General features: G+C 35.6%; 3 protein-coding genes across 10 annotated transcripts in view; 2 read left to right on the forward strand and 1 right to left on the reverse strand.

The window, feature by feature from the left end:
* The first annotated feature begins 4,231 nt into the window (after nt 1-4,231).
* Nucleotides 4,232-7,571, forward strand: LOC111323602 (adenosine receptor A3). Of its 2 annotated transcripts, none has more exons than XM_022926993.2 (2): nt 4,232-4,343; nt 6,497-7,571. In XM_022926993.2, the coding sequence occupies exon 2, from the start codon at nt 6,519-6,521 to the stop codon at nt 7,419-7,421; it is 903 nt and encodes a 300-aa protein (XP_022782728.2). In that variant the 5' UTR covers nt 4,232-4,343; nt 6,497-6,518; the 3' UTR covers nt 7,422-7,571. The 2 variants fall into 2 exon arrangements, with proteins under 2 accessions (XP_022782728.2, XP_022782727.2); XM_022926992.2 differs by having other exon boundaries at nt 6,500-7,571.
* A 3,052-nt stretch (nt 7,572-10,623) lies between these two features.
* LOC111323604 (uncharacterized) overlaps nt 10,624-18,217 on the forward strand; it is a 20,275-nt gene continuing 12,681 nt past the window's right edge. For 2 of the 5 annotated variants that reach the window (XM_088741469.1, XM_022926996.2), the window contains exons 1-3: nt 10,624-10,720; nt 11,682-11,749; nt 12,462-13,028. The gene's annotated coding sequence lies outside the window, so the exon portion shown is untranslated. The remainder of the gene's footprint in view (nt 10,721-11,681; nt 11,750-12,461; nt 13,029-18,217) is intronic. The other 3 variants (XM_022926994.2, XM_022926995.2, XM_088741470.1) reach the window with 3 other exon arrangements.
* The window catches only part of LOC111323551 (uncharacterized), a 9,308-nt gene continuing 4,060 nt past the window's right edge, over nt 12,970-18,217 (reverse strand). Inside the window, exons 1-2 of one of the 3 annotated variants that reach the window (XR_015994107.1) lie at nt 16,819-17,272; nt 12,970-13,473 (exon numbers count right to left, since the gene is read on the reverse strand). Coding sequence is in view for 2 of the 3 variants with exons in the window: in XM_088741471.1 (XP_088597597.1) it covers nt 13,202-13,473 (272 nt within the window). In the remaining variant the exon portion in view is untranslated. Of the gene's footprint in view, nt 13,474-16,818; nt 17,273-17,906 lie in introns of those variants that run through there. The other 2 variants (XM_088741471.1, XM_088741472.1) reach the window with 2 other exon arrangements.

Consider the following 18,217-nt stretch of genomic DNA (forward strand, 5'->3'; position numbering starts at 1 on the left):
TATTTCTAAGGGTGTGTGATGCTCACGCTCCGTTAAAATCTAAACGTTTGCGCCCTTCCAAATCCTCTTGGATTATCTCTACTTTTACCTCATTATCACAAATACTGCCATCAAGTTTAGTTTAATTGATAGCTAAAATGTCAACACATTGATTACTTAGAACAATACGAAGTTCATCAATATGTTTAGTAAGGCTATTAATATGTAAACACGCCATTTTAAAACCGCGTCCTTTTGGCACTATTATGGGATGAAGAATATCAGAGGCATTATTAAGAGACGAGGTCAAATTTGCTTCAACTTCAGTTAATTAATTAATTAATTATTAGGAGACGAGGTCAAATTTGCCTCAACTTCAGTTAATGAGCGTACAATACATCAATTAGTTAAGTGATTGACAAAATTACTCGCTAAGATTGCAATACCTTTTCTGCTGAGGTGTAGTTTCTGACTATTGACGCAGGATAAGTCAATATTCGAGTGTTGGACAAGAACCCAACCGTTTTGGTTGCAAAAAGATTTGATGATCTGATTTTTTTGCATTCCGATACTTTTTTCCCGAGAGACTCATCATCAAAGCGTTGCGTCAAGGCTGAGATTGTGAGTTTCGTGCTTGGAGAGGACGAAGAAACAAGGTTTCCCAAGTCAACCAGCTTTTCAGCAACATCACGCGGAGAGAAATCTCTAAGGTCGTTGGTACCTGCGTGAAGAATAATTTCACTAGGCTCGAGCTGAAGAGATGGTTGCAGATGGTGTCTCATGTCGCTAGATGAGGCACCTGGAAAGCTTCGAACAGCAACACGACGTTTGATTGCACGGCTTAACAGATCATTACGTAACCCCTTGATAATCGAGTCTCCAATAATGACTGTTGTATCATTACACTGAGGTTCCACATGCTCTTAATGCTCTTGATCCATTCCGGTGGCAGCTTGTTGCCCTTGAGGAGATTTGGAGCCTCTTGAATTTTTCTTTTTCTTTTTGGATTTAACCTCTACGAAATCAGAGGCTTGGTCTTGATTTTTGCCGTTAAGGACCTGAAATTGAAGCCGATTTGATAATTCGGTCACCTTGGCAGACAAGAGTTGGTTGTCAGCGTTTAGAATGTTTATAGATTCTTGAAGACTTTTGTTTTCAGCAAGTAGACGGGTGTCAGCAGGTTCTTGTTGACACCTATATGAGATTCGTAGTTCGTTAGCCAAAACACGCAAAGAGGTGATTAGGCTCTGTTTTTCTTCATTAGCATTCTGAAGTTGGATTGAATAATGGCGGTTTTCTTGCTTTAGCAAATCAATTCCTTCGGACATTTCAGTTATTTTCTTTTGAAGTTCGAAAGCGGTGATAGGGCTTTGTTTCAAATCACTAATAGCCTGGAGCTGATTTGCATAATGGCGGTTTTCTTGCTGAAGTAAATCAATTTCTTCGGACAACTGTTCCAATTTCTTTTGGCAACTAGAAGGCAGATGTTTGGAAGGTGATGTCGAAACAAAAGTATCAGCATTTTCATTCAAGACTGAGACGAGTGACAGATTTAAGAACGTTCTTGTAAATAGGCTTATTTTTAAGGCTCATCCTCGGTGTAAAAAGCTGTGAAGCTCACGAGTGACGTAAACAAAGAAAACAAAACATTATAAACAATAGCGTAGAGCAAAACAATACCTCGTGAAACAAAGAAAACCTCGTCAGGTTTTTACACCGAGGATGACCCATTTTTAAATATAATCTTTGATCTTTCTATTATTTGTATATAGTATGTTTTATGTATTTTATCTTTCTATTATTTATGTACAGTATGTCTGATGTATTTTTAGACTCCTAACTGCTGATCTATGTAACTTAAGATGTGTCTTTTTATCTTAGGAGGAATAAAGATTGATTGCCAGATTGATTAACTGATTGATTGATTGATTAACTAAGTGAAACAAAAACAAAGCTTTCAAGGAACTTATTCTAAGGTCTGCTTAGTTCAATAACATACTTTTACCCAGTTTGAAAAACAATGAGTTGCAAAGCTCTTTTGGCCTTCCCTATACTAAAGGAAAAATTAAGGTTTTGGATTTATGGAGGTTTTGGATTTATGTTTCTTTTTTAAATGTCTGAAGGGGTACATTGATTTTGACGTCCTATCATATGTTAGCTTCAAGTCATATAAGTACGATATGAGGAATACAAAAGCCATACTTGCCAAGGGTCGCTTTCGAACCGACGGTTTTTAAATTCTCATTTTTTAATTGCATTGTGAATTTATGGAATGGCCTGCCTGTAGCTATTAGGACAATTGATCGAGTGTCATTGCTTAGTAAGAAAGTGAATCAGTTTTATATCAGTAAATTTAACTTAAGTAAGAATACATTTTTATAGTTTTTGATTACTTATTGTTGTTGCTATTTGGCTATGTTAGTTTTTCATGTTTTTGTATTTTGTCACAGGCAGTTTATTTAAAATAAGGAATCCAGAATTCTGTATAAACTGGCCTAATTACTCAGATATCTCCCTTTTATACTTGTATATATTTTTATTTAACTCCTTTTTTTTGTTTTGATTATCTGTGTAATTGAATTTGAGTAAATAAATAAATAAATAAATAAAGCAGTATCTACCATGTTAGCACTCTCCAAGCGGCAATCTTTTCGTAAGCGTGATGCCGGCTATCCTTCCTACATGTATATCGCCAAGTAAATGATATTCTGTTAATGTCTTTAAAAAGTGTACTTTTCCTTGATGTTAATGTTGCGATTATTTGATGTGTAAAAATCTGATATGAAAGTAAGAAAATGTTATTATTGGACTGATGAACTCTGCTTAGAGAACCAGTTACATGTACATAGTATTTTCAAGTTACTGTTATTAACGATGCATGTAAAGGTAACTATTGGACTTCATTAGCCTTTTGGAAAAACCAATGAGAAATTCAGTTTGCTAGTTTCAAGATGATCACATGGAGTATGAACTCTTTTAGAGATTTTAGTTAGCTTCATGTCATAGTTTATATTTAACAATTATTCGCCGAAGGCAAGGTGAATATCGCCGAATAATCCCCGAGACGAAATAGAGGGGATTATTCAACAATATTAAAAGATGCCATTTTTCTGTTCTAAATGCCTGAAAATATCAAAAATGATATTTTGCTTCACTATTTCCATAACAACATTTAATTTTTCATATTTACGATCTTAGATTTAACTCCAGTTTTGTTATTAAAATTGCTCTGCTATTCATGAAAAGTTATCTTGTATATGCATTTGTTGTTTTTTGTTAGTTTGTTTCCTTTTTAAGATTTTTTTGCATTTTTCCGTATTGCGAAGAGGTCATCCTGCGATTGAGACTCAGTTATTTTCCTTTCGGCGGAAAACATCCGCAACATCGTGATTCTCCTCAGAGTAGGACACTCTCGCCATATAAAACTGAATAGAAGAGAAGTTTATTATTACACCAAGAGGACATGTTCTCTTGATTTCACAGCTTTGTTCGAAAACATGATCGTGGCAACGAAGTGACATCGTATCAAAGTGCTCTACTACTTAACCCACAAATCCCAAAGATAGGGTTGATGCTTCCCTTGTTGTTTTCTTATGAATTTCCTCGCGATTTATTGGGGAGAATATGATGTTCAATCGACAAAATATTCTCTTCTTTTCGGTTTTTCTATAATTCTCGTAATGAATTGTTGGATTTACATTTTAAGCTCATGTGGTGGTTTTAGAGCTAAAAAACAGTACATAAAATAAAGGTCTTTCCCGTTATCTTTCCCTGAAAAGCGTTGGGATTTCCTCAAATTTTCACTTTTCCGCCTCCACCTCAGCTGCCCCATAAAACTTCTAAAAATAATAAAGGTGAACTTATTTCGTGTAAATGACGCGCGCCAATTCTGCACTTCAGATGTTTGTGGTGAAACGCAGAGAGGTTGCGGGAAAATTCGAAGGATTTTTCAAGGCTCGTTTTGATCGATTTTCTTTCTGAAATAAATCTTGATTTTATACTTAGAGGTGAGACTCTGAATACAACCTTCGAAAAGACATGATTCTTAAACGACCAGCCACACTTTCAAAAAAATACTGAAAAGGATGAATATTAATATAGCTGTGCCATACTTCAGACTTATGAAAATGAAAGGATGAAATATGACGTCTGAGACCAACTTGGCATGTAAATGGTGAAATGGCATAGCTTCAGAATAAATTCATGACTTACGAGTGAGTCGAAAGAAACAGTTGTTAATTTTCGGTTTCTACCGACTTCCTCATGCTTCTAATAGTATTCAACTTCATCAAAGCTACTCCTGTTACCAAGTGAATTGTTTGTTATACGCTTGCGGGGAAAATCACATTTTCACAAGAGTTAAGGTGAGAACTGAATTAGTTAGTTAGGATATAAGAGATATACAATGTTAAGCGGTTAGTGATTATATATAAGGGTAGAAATGAGTTAACTGATAAGACGAAAAAATCAGAGAAATATCATATTTATTCGTCGCAAGCGTGAGAAAAAGAGACATTAAGTTTTCCTTGAAGATTTGAATCTCTGAACTTCGGATTTTACGATGTGAAGCTATACCATAGATCTACAGGACACTCTTTAATGAGCCAAGACCTACACCTGTGTCATGTAACACACGAGTCAATGTCGAAAGCGTCACGTATGAAAATAGATAAAGAGAGTAAGTTTCGAGCTCCTTCGTCGAATGAAGGAATTCAAAAGAGGAGATCTGCAGGTCTAGCGATAGTCTCCTTCGCAGCCGTTGTTTGGGCTCGTGACGCAACGGGGAGGGAGCGTTGCGTGACGAGCCCAAACAACGGCTGCGAAGGAGACTAGTCTAGAGATTGAATCCTCAAGGAGGCTCAGATTTATTCTTTATTATATAATCGTGACAAACGAACGAAACTGTTCTTAATCCGATCAACGAACAAGCAAACTATTTCGTCTCTTTCTTTTATTATCAGATTAAACGACAGAAAAATTTTCCCAATGCTGACTTAAGATCCCAATAATAGACTTTGAGATAGCTGATTTATCTGTCTATGAAGAAACTATGAAACTACAATATGGTTGATTCCACTAATATGACCGGCGCTTGTCACATCTGAATCTTAGTATATGGCCTCCCTTAGAGCGATTGAACGCAGAATCTGGAAAAACTGGGGCTCTCGAACCCTTAAGAGAGACTCAGATTTCTCTTACACTGTCCCAGCTTGCAGAATTCTGCTTCAGGAACATTTTTAAGAAATGTTTCTCCAAAAAGAGATGTTTCTGCAACGACTTAGATGTCTGCATCTAATATATCTCTGAAAAGTGCATGAATTTCATCCGGTTTAAACTGTCACATTTTTCTTCATTAAACGCGTAACGCTTTGAATCTGTTTCTTATAGTTTCAAAGAAAGGTCACCTATCCTTCTTGAAAAAGAGCTTTTTGGAGTTTTATTGTAAGCATTCTTTAGGTGAGGAAAGCCAATGCAGCTTGTAGTAATGGTTAATTTTCCACAGTAAATATCACGCAAATAACTGCTACCTTGGTGGCATTTTCATCCAGTTCTATATATAACCCGACGGTGATCAATTTATGTTGCTTATTCTCACAAAGTGAGGATGAATGCAATATGCTTATATATCCCCTTTTCACTCCCAGTGGAGCATAGGTCCAAGGAAACCTTATCCCATCACCTTTTATACCGGGCCAGCTTATGAATGCAATATACAAAAAAATAAAAAAAACATCAAAGATTATAACGAAGAAATCTATTTTTATTTCGCACCAAATTCTCATTTTAGTGAGAGAAAACTAATGAATGAAAACTTAAAAAATAAAGTTCGCCAATTGGCGTCCTCTGCATGAGTGGAAGAGAATAAAAAACAGCTTTGGTGATTCCAAAATGATTGTGTGGAGATGAGATCTATAACGCGACTAAAGAGACCTCTCAGTATTTCTAGCTTGCTGTTCATTAAGTTGAAAAAAAAAGAAATTCATCCGAAGCGAAAAAAAGGCAATAGTGTAATATTATAGCTTTTGCTTTTAGAAATATTAACATATTTCCCCATACCCGCAATTGATTTTGGCTTTGAAATTTTCATGGAGGCTGACAACAGTAGCTGTATGTCTAATAGCAGCTCCGAGAAGAGGATCGGGTCTTTCAACTCAGTCCTTTACTCTTTTCCCGGAAATTTGTTGCTATCCTCTTTTGGTGGCTACAAATTTCAGTTCGTACAAGGAGTTGAAGAAATTGAGATCTCTTGTGGCAAAGCTTTTTGTTTATTCAGTCAAGGTACATTGAAATGGTTTTATGATGTAAATATTCTTCGTTAAAGAAAAAAAGAAAAGGTTGAATGATTACATTTCGGGATATAAATCTCGCATTAAGAAACATGAAGATTAGTATAAGTCATTGGACAAAGCTAAGATAGTCCAAGTGCATTACAAATATTTGAAATATATTTCTACTTTGAGAAGGTTTAATTCAATTTTAATCTTATCTCGAATTCAACTTAAGTTCTGTTTCATAGCAGATCACAAAGCTCGAACAAAATGTGGCCTTTCAATTCGACGTGGCAGTGCATTCCATGGCTTGTAGTCCTTATCATAGAGTGTCTGGCCATAGTCATCCTTAATATCATCACCATCGTTGTATTTGTGAAGAAGAAGCGTCAACTGCAGCGACGGAGTACATATTTGATCATTCATCTGGCGATAGTCGATGTCTTAGTGGGCGCAGTCTCCGGGCCACTACAGATTGAAGCCAGAATGTCTTGGCTGTGTCATCTATGGGAGTATAGACGAGAGACTATTTGGTCTCATTATTTATCATTTGCATTTCTACATCTATTCTCGTTCACTTCCCTTGTAAATCTTTTGTTTATTTCTTTAGATAGGCTACATGCAACATTTTGTCCATTCAGGCATCGATTTGTTAAGAAATGTGTTTATGAAGTCATGATTATTGTCATTTGGCTGACGACGATTGTAAGAGAAGCCGCTCAGATTTTCCTACGGGAAATTGGTTATTTAGAAGAAATTAATGCTTACTTGTATCTCCTATTTTATGCAGTTTCTGTATTTGTTATTTGTGTATCTTACATTTTCATTGTTATTAGAGTACAATGCAATCGTCATCCTCAATTCCATTCTGGATCCAGAAGAGAAAGAAAACTGACAGGTACCTCGCTAATCGTCTCACTTGTATCTTTACTTTGTTTTCTACCAGCAATAATATATGCAGCTTCTCGCAACCTTTTCTCCTCTTCTTCAACGCATTTTCACATTTCGATGGCTGTGCTGGTTCTATTCTTGGGTAACTCGCTTGTAAATCCTGTCATTTACGCTCTTCGGATGCCAGAGTTCAGAGAAGATTTACTACAAATAGTTTGCAGGGTCTCAGACGTTTCTAAAGCCCCAGTAAACCTACCGCTTTGCAACCTTAGGACAACGTAGATCAATAATTTTTAAAATGCTAATGTAGTTTGTTTTGGATAGCTTAAACTTCTTAGCCGAGCAAAATGCATAGACATTTCATTTTTAGGATTGATAAGTGATACAGTATACTTGTTGCTTTTGATTAAAAACAGATTACTGAAAGCCCTGACGTTGTGTTCATTTACCTGACAGATTGACTTATTCCCGAAAAAGGAGCCTGTTAACAGACCCGGGATCCATAACTTAGGAGGACTCTCCAACTCTCCAACCTCTTGAATAACCATAGCTATTGACCAATGAGAGCGCGCGTGCTTATAAACACGTATTTGATTGCAAAAGTATCCAAAACGCATCCATTTGACCTTGCCCATCGTTTATTATGGGTAAGGGTAAAACATCGTATGATGAAAGGCTTAGCATAAAAGAAACATTGGCAATTGTCGGATTGAAAAAGGATCTGATGGCAGAAAGGAGAAATAAGCCACCAGGCCACATCTTCTGGATATTCTAGTACCCAGTCATCACTTGCTGGGGCCTTGTTTGAAGACATTTCCGAAAAAAAGTGATTTCGTTGCATTCATATTTTTTTAAGTTCAAAATTACTGAGGAAGTAGCTACTAACTCGATATGAGATGACAACTGTAGTAGTTGTCAAAAAATTAGACTACCTAATGTATGATTTTACTCTTGTAATACCGTGTAGTTTGTTTGCTTTACTGATGACCCACCCTGTGAGAAGATTAAGTCTTTATTTAAGAAATTTTTGCCATCTCTCAACAACGTCATATTTAAATTACCACATGTGAAACGATGCACGGTCAAAAAATTGGACTGCCCAAGTTATGATTTTACTGTTTTAATCCCGTGTAGTTTGTTTGCTTTACTTATGTATGACCCACGCTTCAAGAAGATAAAGTCTTTATCTAATAAATTATTTCCACCTTTCTACAACGCAATCCGGCTTTACATAACTGCATGTGAACGATGCACGGTCTTCACCATCGTTCCAAAGATTTCCCTTATTAAAATTCTACGTTGTTAATGATCTTGCGAATACTTAATTGAAAATTTATATAGAAAGCTGTAGTTAGAATTTTGAGCAACTACTTTGTGGCTACGTAGTTCAAATTGCTGAAGACTAAAATTTAACATCTATAAAGGTTAACGTAACTAGGATGGTGAGCTTTGCGAAGAAGGTCGAATAATGTTCACAAGCCATCGGAAAACCATAATATTTAATCGTGACGTCTTTGAAATTTCATTTTCACACATGATCATGATCATGATCAAGAATTAGCAGCAAACGCCGTTGTGGGATTAAAATTTTCACTATTTCCAGCTTCTATTGACGTTTTCTTCTCATATTTTTATGCTGTTCTTATGCGATGAGAGACCCGCGAGTGAGCAAGATCAGATAAAGGAAATTTTGTGCTCTGATTGGCTACCCAAAAAGGAAAATCAAAATTTGCTCTCTCGTGATTTCCTGCTTTGATCCCGCGGAATGGTTATTTTAAGAGGTTTAATACTTCTTCATTTCGGAGTTAGTCAATTTTTTTTTTCATTTGGCTCATGTTGTACTGGTTTTCCGGAAGTTCTAGCTACAACAGAGTCACCGATATGTCTTCATGTCAGTCAAAACAAAGAAAACTACGACGAGTTTCGCGGATTTATCTGGTATTTTCTTTGTGTCTTTATTTTCTTATTTTTTATTGTCATAACGTTTGTTGTCACGCTCAATTTCGTTTTCTAGAAATGTTGGCTGGTTTAGCTATAAATACAACAGGTTATCCATTCTGTTGAGGAAATTGCATCGTGCGCGGACTTTTCAGCCGTAAACCAATTGAGAGAAACCCAGGAATTTATCAGTGATACATACGTGGCGTACTCTCGAAGCGGTTCACAATAAACAAGGAATATTCGAATGAAATCTCATCGTGTTTATATTTTTTAATGTCATAGGCTTCAAACTGCTGTCATAAATTATATAATGAAAACTAAATATACCTGTCAACTGTCATCCTCTGAATCCATTTATTCCCCTGAAGATGCCATTTTTCAGTTCTAAATGCCTGAAAATATCAAAAATGATATTTTGCTTCACTATTTCGATAAAAACATCTAATATTTCATGTTCGGGACCTAAGTTTGTTATTAAAATTGCTCTGCTATTTATCAAAAGTTAAATTGTATATTAATTTGTTGTTTTTGTTAGTTTGTTTCGTTTTTAAGCTATTTTTGCATTTTTCTGTATTACGATGAGGTCATCCTGCGAGTTAGACTCAGTTATTTTCCTTTCGGCGGAAAACATCCGCAACATCATGATTCTCCTCAGAGCAGGACACTCTCTGCCATACAAAACTGAATCGAAAATAAGTTTATTAATATACCAAGAGGACATGTTCTCTTGATTTCACAGCTTTGCTCGAAAACAATATCGTGGTAACGAAGTGACATCGAATCAAAGTGCTCTACTACTTAACCCACAAAATCCAAAGATAGGTTTGATGCTTCCCTTTTTGTTTTCTTATGAATTTCCTCGCGATTTATCGGGGAGAATATGGTGTTCAATCGACAAAATCAAATATTCTCTTTTTTTCAGTTTTTCTATAATTCTCGCAATAAATTGTCGGATTTATATCAGTATTTTTTGGAAATGTTTCATTTTAAGCTCTTGTGGGAGCTTCAGAGGTAAAAAACTGTACATAGAATAAAAGTCTTTCCCGTGATATTTCCATGAAAAGCGTTGGGATTTCCTAAAATTTTCACTTCTCCGCTTTCACCTCGACAGCCTCATAAAATTTCTAAAAATAATAACGATGAACTTATTTCGTGTGAATGACGCGCGCCAATTCTGCATTGAGTATGTTTGCGGTGAAACGTAGAGAGGCGTTGAGGGCAAATTTGAAAGATTTTTCAAGGTTAGTTTTGGTCGATTTTATTTCTGAAATAAATCTTGATTTTATACTTAGAGTTGACACTCGGAATAGAACTTTGGAAAAGACATGATTCTTAAATGACCAGCCATACTAGCGAAAAAATACTGAAAAGGATGAAGATTAATATAGTTTTGCCATACTTCAGATTAAAGAAAATGAAAGGCGTGTGAGACCAACTTGGCATATAAATAGTGAAATAGCATAGCTACAGAATAAATTAATGACTTACGAGTGAGTCGAAAGAAACAGTTGTTAATTTTCGGTTTCTACCGACTTCCCCATGCTTATAATAGGGTTCAGCTTCATCCAAACTGCTCGTGTTACCAAGTGAACCGTTTATTACACGCTTGCGGGTAAAATCACATTTTCACAAGAGTTAAGGTGAGAAATGAATTACTTAGTTGGGATATAAGAGATATACAACGTTAAGCGGTTAGTGATTAAATATAGAGGTAGAAATGAGTTAAATAGAAGACGAAAAACTCAAAGAAATATTATATTTATTCGTCACAAGCATGAGAAAAAGAGATATTGAGTTTTCCTTGAAGATTCGAATCTCTGAAGTTCCAGTTTTACGATGTTAAGCTCTACCACTCTACCATAGATCTACAGGACACTCTTTAATGAGCCAAGACATACACCTGTGTCATATAACACGCGAGTCAATGTGAAAAGCTTCAGTTATGAAAATAGATAAAAAGAGAGAATAAATTTCGAACTCATTCGTCGAATGAAGAAATTTAAAAGAGAAGATCTGCAGGTTTAGAGCCTGATTGAATCCTCAAGGAGGCTCAGATTTATTCTTTATTATATAATTGTGACAAACGAACCAAACTGTTCTTAATTCGATCAATGAACAAGCGAGCTATTTCGTCTCTTTCTTTTATCATCAGATTAAACGATAGAAAAAATTTTCACAATGTCGACTTTAGATCCAAATTATAGACTTTGAGGTAGCTGATTTATCTGTCTATGAAGGATCTATGAAACCACTATATGCTGGTTGATTCCAGCATTATGACCGGCGCTTGTCACATACGAATCTTAGTATATGGCCTCCCTTACAGCGATTGAACGCAGAATCTGGAAAAACTGGGGCTCTAAAACCATTAAGAGAGACTCGGATTTCTCCAAGTTACACTGTCCAAGTTTGCAGAAATCTGCAACAATAACATTTTTCTTAGAACATTTTTTAGAAGTGTCTCTCCAAAAAGAGATGTTTCGGCAACGACCTGAATATCTGTATCTAACATTTCTCTAAAAAGTGCACGAATTTCATCCGGTGTAAACTGTCAACATTTTCTTCATGAAACGCGTAACGCTTTGATTCTGTTTCCTATAGTTTCAACGAAAAGTCGCTATCCTTCTTGGAAGAGAGCTTTTTGTAGTTTTATTGCAAGCATTCTTCAGGTGAGCAAAGCCAATACAGGTTGTCGTAACGGCTAATTTTCCACAGTAAATATCGCGCAAATAACTGCTACCTTGATGACATTTCCATCCAGTTCTATATATAACCCGACGGTGATCAGTTTATGTTGTTTATTCAGTCAAAAAGTGAAGATGAATGCAATACGCAAAAGAAAAGCATCAGAGATTATAACAAAGAAATTTATTTTATTTTGCACTAAATTCTCATTTTAGTGAGAGAAAACTAACGATTGCAAACTTAAGAAATAAAGTTCGCCGTTTATGATCTTCCATGAAGAGGACGCCAATTGGCGTCCTCTGTATGTGTAGAAGAAAAAAAAAAACAGCTTTGGTGATTTCAAAATGATTGTATGGGGATGAGATCTATAACACCACCGAAGTTACTCGCAACATCCGTGCGTTTTACTGCAAACATCCTCAGTGCAGAATTGGCGCGTGTCATTTACATGAAATAAGTTCATAGTTATTATTTTTAGAAGTTTCATGGGGCTGTCGAGGTGAAAGCGGAAAAGTGAAAATTTGAGGAAATCCCAACGCTTTTCATGGAGAGATCACGGGAAAGACTTTTTACATTTTTAGCTCTACGACCCCCACAAGAGCTTAAAATAAAACAATTCCCAAAGATACTGATGTGAATCAAACAATTTATTACGAGAATTATAGAAATACCCAAAAAAAAAAAAATATTTTGCAGATTGAACACCATATTCTCCCAGATAAATCGCGAGGAAATTCATAAGAAAACAACAAGGGAAGTATCAACCCTATCTTTGGATTTTGTGGGTTAAGTATTAGAGCACTTTGAATTTGATTTGATATCACTTCGTTGTCGTCTTGGTACATTAATAAAACTCACGGGTTGACTTCATTCTTTTCGATTCAGTTTTATATGACGAAGAGTGTCCTGCTATGAGGAGAATCACGATGTTGCGGATGTTTTCCGCCGAAAGGAAAATAACTGAGTCTAAATCGCAGGATGACCTCATTGTAATACAGAAAAATGCAAAAATAACCTAAAAAGGAAACAAACTAACAAAAGCAACAAATGAATGTACAAGATGACTTTTGATAAATAGCAGAGCAATTTTATTAACAGAACTGGATATTACATGAGGTTAAATAGTAGATCGTAAATGTGAAATATTTGATGTTTTTATCGCAGTAGTAAAGCAAAATATCATTTTTAATATTTTCAGGTGTTTAGAACTGAGAAATGGCATCTTTTGGGAAATAAACGGATTCAGAGGATGACAGTTGACAGGTAAATTTAGTTTTCATTATGTAATTTATGACAGCAGTTTGAAGCCTGCGACATTTAAAAAAGAAACAAGTTTCAATTTCATTCAAACATTTAATTCCTGGTTTGGTGGGAATCACTTCGAGAGTATGCCACGTGTGTATCACTGATAAATTCCTAGGTTTCTCCCAATTGGTTTACGTCTGAAAAGTCCGCATACGATGCAATTTCCTCAACAGAATGGATAACCTGTTGTATTTATAGCTAAACCAAATGTCCCAGCTCTGTCCCAAATGACTGGTTAGCGGATTTTGGTCAGCGGTGCCTCCATTACTTGTTCGATGTCGATCTTCTTTGGTCTTCTTTTTTAGTCCTGTTTCGCTCAAACTGCGAAAATCCTTCAAGGGACTGTACCATTGATAATCCAAATCACCGAATCTGTTTCCCTGTTGTTGGAGCTTGAGCAAAACTGAAAAGAAATCACTTTACCCGTTGCTTATATGAAAATAGCTGATGAATTCAATGAAGCGTTTTAATCTAGCACAAGGGGCAATCTTTTGGTAAGGCATGATGCCAGCTATCCTTTATACAAGGATATCGTTAAGGGTCAAGTAAATGATATTCTGTTTATATTTTTAAAAAGTGTACTTTTCCTTCATGTTAATATTGCGATTTCTTAATGAGGAAAAATCTAATATGAAAGTAAGAAAATGTTATTATTGGACTGATGAACTCTGCTTAGAGAACCAGTTACATGTACACCGTATTTTCAAGTTACTGTTATTATCGATGCTTGTAAAGGTAACCATTGGATTTCCTTAGCCCTTTTGGAAAACCAATGAGAAATTCAATTTGCTAGTCGCAAGATGATCACATGAAATATGAACTCTTTTAGAGATTTTAGTTAGCTTCATGTCATGGTTGATGTTAAAGCATACAATAATAATAATAATAATAATAATAATAATAATAATACCTTTATTTAAACACGATGTGTTTCAAAGCTGAACAGCTTGTGGGGTCGTGTGTAAATCAAATAAACTTCTGAATTAAATAAATTCAAATGATGGTTTTTGAGGAGAGGGGAAAACTGGAGTATCCGTAGAAAAACCTCTCGGAGCAGAGTAGAGAACCAGCAAACTCAATCCACTTATGACGCCGGGTCCGAGAATCGAACCCAGGACACATTGGAGTAAGGCGAGCGCTCTCACCACTACGCCAACCCTGCACCTCAAATGCAGTAATCACAGTTATTTTTTTAGAAAGCCTGTGATTATAACTTTTTGGACAGATGAGCTCTTTTAGACCTTGTAGTTAAATGGCTTCAAAAATTATTGTTACTGTTAATAAAAATGCAGGTGCAGTAATAATAAAAAAGACAGCTTCACATTACAATTATATTACAATTACCAGTACTGTTATGGTTAATCTATTTTGCCATGGCTTTTTTCATTTGTGTATGAAGCATCCTAAAGTATTTATTTTGATGACAGTCACAGGCCAGTCATGATGTCACATCACACCAAAATGATGCTAAACATTTAAAAACATCTGCCATCTTGGATTTCAAAACTTTTCAGAGATGTCCAAAAGCATCTCCAAATTTTGATTTTAAAAAATCCCAAAAAATTAAGGATCATGCAAAAACTGTAAAGATTCAAGAAGAAACTCTCCATAAAATGGGAAAATCTCAATAAAACCAAAAATTAGCTTGAAAATGCACCAAATTTGGTTGAACGGCAAAACTTGGTTTTCATGGACACATCAAGTCAGGTGAGTAAACAATTGACAAATAATTTTTGGAAACAGTCACAAAGTTTGGTCATTCTCACTTCAATGCTCTTTCAAGCAACATAAGTTTTAAGTGTGCAAACTATCTTACCTCCCCGGACAGAATAGGGTTAGGATGTAAAGCATAACACTTTGACGCAGAAACTTTTAATAAGCCCCTCCCTCTATTAAGTCCCCCCCCTCCTCCTCTATTAAGTCCCTCCCTCCACCTCTATTAAGTCCCCCACCCTTTGTGAGACTTCTTTTAATAAGTGTACCCACTGCCAAGGGGCTTAATGGAGGGAATATGGTATTTGATGTGATGAGAAACACAACAACAACAACTTTATTTATACTCGATCAATTGGAGCTTGTTAGGCTCCTAGCATGTACAGCTAGTGTGTCGAGAAAACAAATAATATATGTAAATTAACTATGAAATAAAGGTATTGACAGAGTCAACAAATTGACTAAAAATATGTATAAGGGAATTGAGAGCAAAAAGTAAGATTAATTATATGATATAAAACTAATTAATTATTAAGAACATATTGATATTAAAGCAAGAAGATTGAAAATTCTATGTACAGCATAAAAAACAACTACAAGTGTTGAACGTTATTTTTCTAATTTGAGAAACAAAATTTCTCATGGTAGGAGCAAGAAAACATTTTAGTCCTTGTCTACTAAAAGCTTTTTAATTACTGAATAATTGTGCTGTACAAAATAACATGAATCAAAACTGTCACACCAAAATGGTTGAATCATAAAGCAGTATATGTATAATGCATAATTGTGTGACAATGACATTATATGACTGTCATACACTTGCCATGCTTTTTCGAAGCACATCTACATGTAAATTAAACTTAAGGCTATCATATCCTACACTCCTCTATTCTTTTTGTTTTGGCAGAAGACACTATTTCCCCATTGCAAATCTTATCTTGATCATTTTACTAGACTCACTGAAAATTTTCACCTCAGACATTGCAAGGGACTCCTCACCATTCACACTAACTCAGCTTGTACATATGTATGACATTCCAAAAGTCAGAGACAATCTTGACGGGTGGTTTGAGTAATTAAAATTTAACATTTTGGAAAAAATAATGAGCCAGTGCTATTTTTTAATGATCCAAAGTGACGCCATAAGTCGATAAAAAGAAAATTAATTAAACACATGCTACCTGCTGAAATGCCATTTTCAGAAACAGTTTTAAGTTTACGTCTACTTCTTGCTAGTCATTTGAAAGGCTGATTCTCAAGGATCTTCTAGCATATTCAAACTAATCCTGATATTCATTGAAATCGTTCATCTGAACTATATGCTCAAGTACAAAATCCATTTCAGATTGAGGAACTTTCAACAGAAGGTTCCCACAGCCCCATGATGCTCAGGTAAATAGAGAAGCGAATCTGGTCAACCCCTTGTGACAGAGTCACTTAGGCTTATTTTCTACTTAAAATATGTTTGTTCTGTTTATTTTATTTTCTGGAATCTTAGCGATTTGTCAGTAATGTTAGTAATGTGTTAATTGTGTTAGTAATGTGTTAACTGTATCAGTAATGTGTTAATTGTATTATTCCTTTAACTGCCGATTTCCCTTATGTAATTCCTGTTTAACTGCCGATTTTCCCTTATGTAATTCCTGTTTAATTGACTGCTCCTAGCCCAAATTTGGTTTTAAGTTATTTTTACCTTTTCCTGTATTTTACTATAAGTTACAACCGTTTGCTCGGTGAGTTCAGTTGATTTGTTGCCTTCCTGAGAGTGCCTTTAAAGCGGATTCCAAGCTATACTAGCTTTTGGTATGTTTCAGTATTTTATGTTTGTTTGAGCCCTAAGCTTAGCATGTATTTGTTTCCATTTGTATTTTTGTAGTGATTTTTGGGTTAGAATTTGCTTAGGTTAACCACACATTCCTTTTATCTTACTACTGTATTTTATTTATTTACTCTGACCTTTGTCACACAGCATGTAATTTCTCTGCTATATAAACTACAATTGTTTTCGTATTAGCAGCTGTAATATTTTGCTTACCTGCTTCCAGTTCATTGTTGCTATGATTCCTGTGTTTTCAGAACCAAATCATGGGTTCATTACACTAGTAGTTTCATTTTCCCCTTTCACTGTTTTATACTGTATTAGCTCCAGTTGTAACATTAAGCCTAGCTCGAAGTCTTTGTTGAATTCATGCCTCGTGTAGCTATCACTATTTTTGATAGTTTCTGTCACACAATTTCCTGTTTTCAAGTACTTTGTTTGTTTCCTTTCTTTTACTGAATTATTTCTGTCTGCAGGTTATCCTTTAGTGTTGAGTACTTTCTCCTAATTCATTTTAATCTTGTTACATCATTTAGCTCATTGGAGCTTTGTTTTCTTATTTATTGTTTAGTGTCACTCGTTCCCGTTTTTTTATTGTTCCGTTGCATTTATTTGCTGTGTAATAAACTTGTAAATCTTTCCTCGCATCTTTTGCTCTTACGTCGACCGTTTTGGCCGTCTTACACACTGAAACAATGTTGTGCCTAGACTTCCTAATTCTATGGCTGTCCCTATGTTCTTTAACAATGTTAAGGTCATTTTGGAGTGTTGATGCATAGCAATACCAGTGACATTCTATCCTTGATTCAGAGGAAGAGTCTAAAACACCTTCAGATTCCAAATCTTTGAAATAATTTCACCACCACCCATGTTGACCTGTTTCGAGAATAAAATGACCACCAACCTTTTATTCGTTGGTTTCTTGGAGGAGGCACATGATGAGCATCAGTATTGTCTCAGAAATAACATTGCACTGATGCTGAGAAACCATTGTCAGTTCCTAGATCTGTAATCAATCATACTGGACATCCTTCCAGTTCCTTTACAGTTTTCAAGAGGTATATTTCAACATTGTCTGGTGAGTTGTTGGAGCGGGACACCTCAAGCCATAAAATTTTTCTGCTAAATCAATCAATGGCCCCATGTATGGGAAACCCATAGGGCTTCAGTTTATCATACCCATCCATGTGCCAAGAATCATTGGTTGTAATATGACCTCTAAGCGGTGAGTTTTCCTTAACTGTGTACCTTCTGGTTCTAACTCTTTTAACATATCCTAAACTATTGTAAGTGGAACCTGCAAGCCCTCCATCTCCAAAGTGCGTCAAATTGTCCTGTATCTCACAGGTGATCCAGGACCATTAATAATCTCACTGACACGTTGTCTCACAATTTGTGCTGTATTTGAGTTATCCTTGGTAAAGGAAACCCCTTCTGCCTAGTCCCTATACTTTCAATCGCCTTAAAGGTGTGCTGTAACTTATTTCATGTTTGTGGTGTGTAGCAAGTAAAAGAATAATTTCTTCATAACTAAATTCACATTGGAAGTAATATTTGATAATGGTCTCTTCATCAACCTCTACTTCACTGCTAGATCCTTCACTGCTTGAATTTA

This window comes from Stylophora pistillata, chromosome 12 (assembly GCF_964205215.1).
Source record: "Stylophora pistillata chromosome 12, jaStyPist1.2, whole genome shotgun sequence".
NCBI lineage: Eukaryota > Metazoa > Cnidaria > Anthozoa > Scleractinia > Pocilloporidae > Stylophora > Stylophora pistillata.

Excerpts from the sequence above, each read along its gene's own strand:
- LOC111323602 (XM_022926993.2), top strand. The coding sequence starts at position 6,519 with ATGTGGCCTTTCAATTCGACGTGGCAGTGCATTCCATGGCTTGTAGTC.